Raw genomic sequence first — 8,196 nt, forward strand, 5'->3', positions numbered from 1 at the left:
CCGCAGAGTTTGGATCGATCAATAAAATAGATACAACAGAGTTTTTATAAAATGCTTACTTTCTATCTCTCGAAGTTTAAAGCAAAAGCCTCTAGGGCAACAAAGTATACAAAAGATGAGAGAATAAGTACAACAAAAAGTAAAGCAGAATGACAAATAAAAGTGAAGCCATCCTCCTCTCTATCACCAATCTGCAAACTTATCGAGTTGGGTTGCGACCTTCATCTAAAAAACAACAACAACATATGGTATGAGAATCGGAGGTTCTCAGTATGGTAATACCCTTTTTTGGAACAAAAACTCATTGTATAAGCTTACAATATGATATAATAATTGATCATAATTATACAAATACGATCATTGAATCAAATACAATACATTTGGCTTTCAGCCATAAATATAATATACTTTACAAAAGTAGTTATAAAAATTTACAAGTTATTTATACATAATCTTGTAGAATACACACACTTACAATAATCTATCCTCCACGAGTCCTTACTGAGTTTGGTCTGAAACCACATATATATACATAGATATAGTAAGAATTTAAAATTCTCAGTAAATATAACATTTTTTTATTTATGTAGGTTTCAGTTGTTCGTTACAAAAAATATCGTGGCTATCACAGTCATATGAAAATAATTCTTCAATGTAATGCAAATATATCTTATATAATACCTTTTATTTTTCTTTTCACTTTTTTTTATCTGTTTGTCTTACACATAAAAGATATTTTTAGAAAATTTTTATCTTATGGTATGTCTCATAACATTGTGGCAACAAAGTATGAATTTCGACGTACTAATCTAGATATCTTTTCTTCTTAACGGTTGGCAATCCGTCTTACATATTTATTTTTTTATCATAATTAATTAAAAAATAATATTATACTAAGAAGGATAATTAGATAATTTTTGTAAATATTAAAAAATAAATTTATATGATTTTACATTTTATAAAATAAAAAAATCCTAAATCTAACCATGACCCTCAACGCAGCCCAGTGCCCCAGTCACACTCCCACCCCTCTCCTCTCTGAAATTTTGAAATTGAAAGAACAAACTCAAGAAAGAACCCTAGCCATCCAGTCCCGCCGCCCGCAACCACCGCAGCCCCCATACCCCCAGCATCCCCGTCGCGTGTATAGGCATCACGTGTGGAAGCTCCGTCGCCGTCGCAGGAGCTGTGTCACCGTCGTAGGAAGCTCTCTCGCTGTCATGTGGAAACTCTGTGGCCGTCGCCGTCTCCTCTGATCGAGCGGTCTCCCTCTGTGTTCGTCGGTGTTGCCGTTTCCTCTATTGTCGCTGTCACTCCCCTTCCCCCTCGTCGCTGGTAAGCAGTAAGCACTGTGACTTGGAATCTTTTTTGCCGGTTTTAATGTTTTTACTGTTGTTTGAAATTGAGTTGCTGCGTAGGTGGATTTTGTTTGTATTTTTGTTAGCTGGATTTTGTTTGCTGAGTTAATTTTGTTAGCTGATTAACTGGATTTTGTTTGCTTGAGTTAATTTTGTTCATGATTATGTCAAATTTGAAATTTGTTTGCTGAGTTAATTTTGTTCATGATTATCTATGCTGCTTTTACACTCATTGATTTCAAGCTATTTCATTGAGTTGGCAAGGATAAAAGCTGCAGGAGGAAGGGTCATACATTGGCAAGGGTACCGAGTTCTTGGCATTTTGGCAATGTCAAGATCCATAGGTATGTATCTGCCTTTGGCATCTCTGCAGCATATTTATGTCAATGTAGTTGGATTTGAAGTGATGCTAGTTATTGTAAACTTTTTCTTGATAAGGGTTATGGTTTCTAGTAAAATGAATAAAATGGTACAGCCTTTGTATAGGACACTACGAAAAAGTATTTCTTTTTTGCTACAAAATATAGCATTTTAGTTCCTTGCAATTAGTCTAATCATCTTAGTTCTTGTCCAATAGGTGGTAGGTACTTGAAACCATGTATTATTCCAGAATCAGAAGTGAAGTTTGTGCAATGGGAGAAATATGACGAGTGCCTTTTTCTAGCTAGTGATGGTTTATGGGATGTGGTGACAAATGAAGAAGCTTGTGAAGTTGCACAGAAGAGGATCCTTCTTTGGCACAAGAAGTATGTCGAGATTGCATCAATGACCGAACAAGTTGAAGAAGGAGTTGACCCTGCAGCTCACTCTGCTGCAGAGTATCTCTCTAGACTTGCCCACCAAAGGGGAAGCAAAGATAACATCTCTGTAATTGTGATAGACTTGAAGGCTCAAAGAAAAATTAAGAGAAAAGCATAAACAAAATACATGTTATCTAGCATTAAGTTTTACATATGTAATATCTTCAACTACTATCCTATTGATTTTCAATTTTCTTTTTTGGCAGTATTAAGTATTAACACATTTAGCCCGCCAGTTTTTCACAGGGCTAAGTAAGTTATGTATGCTAAATTTGCATTGTAAAATGATATCTTCACCTTGGATAAGTTATCTTTATGGAATAAAAAATTTGAAAAGTTTAATTACTAACTTTTCTTGATAGATGTTCAAATGATCAGAACATAGTTCTAAACTTATGCAGCAACCACACTTTGGTTTGATTATAAGTATTTCTAAACAATTTGACAAGGTTTAACCAAATACAAAGGTCACAAACATAGCTTGAATGAACCTTCAGCCAGAAGTGCAGGTTTTAACAGACTAAAGAATAGCTAAAAGCATTGTGAATTCATATCTTTAATTTTTATTTCCATTAACACAGCCCGAGAGAACTTATGTGTATTAAAAGTTTGAGCGCCATATAATTTCAACAGTTTTGGTAAATCCTAGTGATATGATTTGTTGAAAAATCGTTAGAAGGTCAAACATTTTGTTGTAAATGATCCCTAAAACTTGAATTTCAGAATTAAAATTCCTCTTGAACAGCCAAATGTTGCAATTTCTTGGCCTTTACATAAAGAGCTTCTCAACAAACTCTTGAAATTTAATCACTCAATAATAAAATACAGAATTTTTAGACATGACTCAGGAACTGCCTCTGAATTTGAATCATCTGCTACCACTGCCCATATGCCAAGCAACCCAACAAAATAAATAAATACATTAATATATAAATGAAATATCAGTATCTTAAATCCCATCATTTGTAGTTCATAAAACTATGTCTGAAAAAGGATTATATTGCCTTAAAAAATAATGTTTCAGAATATCCCCTCTTTTTTTTATCTTGAAATGATAAGCTGGCAGATATACATATAAGCAATAAAATAGTTCAAATCTCATTGAGAAGAAGCATATACAGAAATTTGATATGAATTGCCACAAAAGGATATGTCATTGAGAAGGATATCAGGAAGAAATATTTCATATAGTCACCTATTTTCGAATCTCAACATGCACTGCACAAAGTGTAAGGATTAAAAGATAAAATTACCAGCCCATAGTCAGTAGCTTCAGTTCGAAGACTGGCACCAGACCAAAATATTCTTGGCCCTGTAAAATTTCCCTGCATAAGTAAGGCATACATATGAAAAATGCATAAAAATATATTTTTTTAAAAAAAGAGAGTTTTCTGTCATGAATCCAAACTTAATCAATATCTCAACATTTAATGTTCCTGAACTGATTAGATATGTTACACACTGCACCGTATTCAAATCGTGTTGAGTAAAGCAAAGAACTATAAACGTATACCAAGGGAGGGAGGGGAGATGGTAGAGTAAATTTATATCAACCAACTTCAAAGGAGATAATAAGAGTGAGAGGGAAGGACACCTGAGGACGGCGGCGCTGCTTGTGACGACAGCAGCGGCGATGCTTTGGAGGTCGGCGACGGCACCACAGACGGAGAGAACGGGACACCAAATGAGGCGGTTATGCTCGGGTGGCGCAATGACGGTGACGAAATGGGGGAGGAGCTACAAAGAAATTAGGGTTCAATCTCTGGAAGCATGATTTGGGGAAGAAGCAAAGATTCAGTTTTTAGTATTTAAGTAAATTATACAATTACCCATTTTGGGTTATAATTTAATTTCAAAATAGCTTAACTATAGTTAACATAACAACCAATTAAAGAGTGACATGTCATAGAGGGTAATTTACATGTTATTATAGGAAGGGTATAGTAGAATTTACCAATAAAAAATACACAACAAATCTCTGTTCCTCCACAGGTTTCTTTTTTACTAAATTAATTGATTAAGCTACGTGCACAACTAAAGTTTCCTGTTTTATTTTAATAAAAATTTCAAAATCATATCAACAGATAATATGAGAAAAAGAAAACTGCATATCTAATTAAAATAAAGTTCTCGCGTTTCTACAATCACTTGAAATTCAAAAAGAACAAGAATATGTTACTAATAATTCCTTGGATCCAAATCTGACATGCTTAATTAGTAGTAGTTAAAACATCAACACTATAATAGCATGAGTTTGAGAAGTTTGAAAAAGTTGCTTACTAAATTAATATAACAGCCTCATTTATGATGTTTAAGTACTATGTTAATTTTTCAAAGTCTGATTTTGAACCTTGGCAAGCTTGCTTATATCCTCAGGGTAATCGATGTAGTACTACATATGCTCCTTCATTTTCAGCCTGCACCATCCAAACAAAATAAAACAACACAATTTACACAAATTCAAACAAATCACCTTCCATAATCAATTAGTCTCAATTCCCACAAGAGTACAAAACACAAAATTACTCAAACTCAGAAAATAACAAACATATATTAACAAAATTTATCACTAAACAAAATCAAAATGCATAAAAATAACAAACATAATGTTCTACCAAAAAAACTAACATTAACATATATTTTTATTGTATGAAACGAATTTAATTCAGAAAATCATTTTGTGATTGCATCTTCCGAATCAGAAAATCAAAAACTAACAAAATTAACCATCAACAAAATTAACTCAAACATGCAACAGCAATTCAGAATATTAATTCCAGCAACTTAGAATCATAGAATCAATATTATACTAACTCAATAACTCAAAATAGTAAACCCACCAACTCAGAATCACAGAATCAGTATTATTAAAAAAAATTGAAAACAAGCAAAAATAAATTGAAGTACCGGCAGCGAGGGAGAAAGGAAGTGACAGCGATGACGGAATCGGAAGTGACACCAACGGAGAAGCAAAGTGAGCTCAAACAAAGAGAGCCAGAGAGAGATCTCGAACAAGGAAGTGAGCTCAGACAGAGAGACAGTGAGCTCCGACAGACGATGACCGATGGACCCAGCAATCCTTCGTGACGGCGGTAAACCCCATAAAATTAGCGAATAATTAACCAATAAATTAAATTTTAATAAATAAAATTAGAAATATAAATTTTATAGTAAAACAAGATGGAGCTAATTAAAACAAAAATTTTGGCACCAATTTTAAAGAATTTGGCCCAAGATTGGGCCAAACGGGTCGAATCGGATCTAAAATGGGCCCAAGGCCCAACCCAATTAGCCATACACTTAAAAGAAGAAACACTCTTCTTCTCCATTCAGCCAAGAACGTTGAAGCAATGCAAGGGTGAGGAAGGGAAAGTTCCAAAACCCTTGCTTTGATTTCAAACCTCCATATCTCTTCACTCCGAGCTCCGATCACCGCACCGTTTGTAGCCATGCGACCACCATTTCGAGCTCTACAAATCTATCAGAACAATTTCATAAGTAATCCACACTGTCACTCCAGTTTTTTTACCCCTTGAATTTCGAAATTTTTGAGTATCTATGTTGAGATTTTGTTGATTTTGGTACTCTAAGTTCGATTTAGCTTGCGGGACTTGTTGGGCTTGGTTCGTTTGGTCTGTGGTACGATAAGAGTTCTCAACCATAGTAAATTCATTGATTTAGTGTGTGGGTATTGAATTTTGTATATGGATATGTGAAAAAATGTGTTAGGTGTGTATGTATATGTGATATGAAGCTATTGGATGTGTTGGAAGCTTAAGTGGAAGCTTGGTTGGTGCTAGAGCTGAATTTTTAGTATTGAGGGATTGATTTTTGCCTAAGTGGGTTGCCTTGGGATATACATGGAAATCGGCCAAGGTATGGTTTAGGTTTCATCTATTTAATATATAATGTCTTGTGAAAACTTAGGCTAGAGGACTATAGGATAGGTTAAAATGATTAAGTATGTTGAATGTTTAGAATTTGTGATAATGGTTGATGATATAGATTGAGTATGTGTTGGTGATTATTGTTATGATGGAATTAGAATGCTAAAATGGTGTTTGAATAATGATTGATTTCGTTGATAAGGCTGATTGTGCATATATGGTGGATTGTTGATAGCCTTATTAATTAAAGTGAGAATTTAGGTGTGAAATTGTGTAATGTTGATGTATAATGGATGATGGAAGGGTGTAGAACCGTGTTGTTGTGATATTGCATATGTTGGAACTTATTTTTAGTGTAGGATGATTAATATTTGAATGGTGAATTAATGATATAAAGGTTTGAGGATTTTTGTGAAAAATTAATTTTTTAACCGAACTTCGGCGAGCTATAACTCGGCTTCCGGACCCCCAAATGGTTTCAAACTTATTTTATATGCAAATTGGATCTGTGAAGTTTACGCCGTTCAAAGAACGAATAAAAAATGATTTAAAACAGAAAAGTTATGCATATTTGAAAGTTTGGAGTTCAAACTAGAATTCTGCAGACTTTTAAACTTAGCCAAATTTTTTTACAAAACCTCCTTGCATGCGTACGCATACCCTTCATACGCGAAGGGTCATTTCTATTTGGCATGTATGCATACGTGGACATGTGTAAGTGTACACATGCTGCCCAAAACGGGACCTACGCGTACGCGAGCATAGGGCATATGCGAGCGTGCAATTCTGTCCAGTGTACATGCGTGCGCAGACAGGTGCACGCGTACACATCTTGGTCCAAAAAGAGACCTATGCGTACGCATACTATGACATGCGTATGCATAGCCCTGTTTCAGCAAATAAATATTTTGCATTTTAAACCTAATTTTGACCCTCCAAACCTCTATTTTTATTCTTTTAACCCTAGATCTTATTAGTGAGCTTAGTAATAAGAAGGAGTTAGGAAATGGAAGTAACTTGGGGGTTAAGCAAGGTTGGAAATGAATGAATCATATATGGAAATGTGAATAATTGGAGTGTATATGGTGCTATGACTTTAATGATATGATTATGTAATGATTACAAATGATTATGAATGTTTATTGGCTTATGCACTCATTTATCTGAGATACGAGTTTCTCTAGGTAAAGTACCGTGGCTTGCCACCACGTGTTCCAGGTTGAGACTCAATACTCTATTGACTCTACGACGTAAGGGTGACCGGGCACTTATAAATTCCCGGGATGGTTGACCCCCATTGAGCAATTTTATATATATGAAAAAAAAGTTATGCATAAACTCTTAGGGATGCGCGTCGGGGGACAGTCCAAGGTTTAGCAGCCGAACTTGTCGAGTTGGCTTGATAACCGAAAAATGAGACTCATCAGCCATAAGATAGGCATATATTATGTGCATATTGTTTGAATTGTTTGCTTATGCATTAATTGGGATTCCCTACGTGTTTATAATATGATATTTGTTATACTTGCGATCTGTATTACTTGTATTCTACCTGTGTTTGCATTTGTCTGCTTGTTTGTCTATGCAAATTCACTGGAGACGGAGGTACGGAGGAAAGGTGGAAAGAGTTAGTGTTCAAGTTAAGTTTTAGTTAGGCTTAGAAATCCTTAGAAGACCACCTGTTTATGGTTCAGTTTTAGTCCTTTAAGTTTTATAATCTGAGTGTCGGTGTTCTAGGATTGCCTCTGGCATTCCCAGGACCTTATATCTTATGTGCGTGGCACCTTTACCAAGCTGAGAACCCCCGGTTCTCATTCCATACAATGTTGTTATTTTTCAAACGCAGGTCAAGAGGCACCTCGCTAGGCGTCTAGAATTTCTACAGCGAAGTGGATTCATTTTGGGGACTTTACTTTTGGTCTTTTACTATATATGTATAGACTCTCCTCATGTATATATATGCTTTACTATTGCACCTCTTAGAGGTTATGGAGAACTAGGATTTTAAACATGTATTTTGGGTTATGGGTTGTATATTTTGTATGTAAATATTCTCCGACCAGCCTTAACTTCGCAGGCTGAATTAGGAGTTTGGTATTTTGTACTCTTGACTCTCTATTTCTACTTTCTGTTTAATTATACTTGTGAACT

The 8,196-nt window shown here is 35.0% G+C and overlaps 1 protein-coding gene across 3 annotated transcripts; it reads left to right on the forward strand.

Moving 5' to 3' along the window:
* On the forward strand, positions 1,018–2,339 carry LOC107620809 (protein phosphatase 2C 56-like). Of its 3 annotated transcripts, none has more exons than XM_021114087.1 (3): positions 1,018–1,342; positions 1,623–1,702; positions 1,936–2,339. In XM_021114087.1, the coding sequence occupies exons 2-3, from the start codon at positions 1,687–1,689 to the stop codon at positions 2,274–2,276; spliced, it is 357 nt and encodes a 118-aa protein (XP_020969746.1). In that variant the 5' UTR covers positions 1,018–1,342; positions 1,623–1,686; the 3' UTR covers positions 2,277–2,339. The 3 variants fall into 3 exon arrangements, with proteins under 3 accessions (XP_020969746.1, XP_020969747.1, XP_020969745.1); XM_021114088.1 differs by having other exon boundaries at positions 1,018–1,335; XM_021114086.1 differs by lacking the exon at positions 1,018–1,342 and having other exon boundaries at positions 1,358–1,702.

The sequence above is a fragment of the Arachis ipaensis genome, chromosome B10, assembly GCF_000816755.2.
Source record: "Arachis ipaensis cultivar K30076 chromosome B10, Araip1.1, whole genome shotgun sequence".
NCBI lineage: Eukaryota > Viridiplantae > Streptophyta > Magnoliopsida > Fabales > Fabaceae > Arachis > Arachis ipaensis.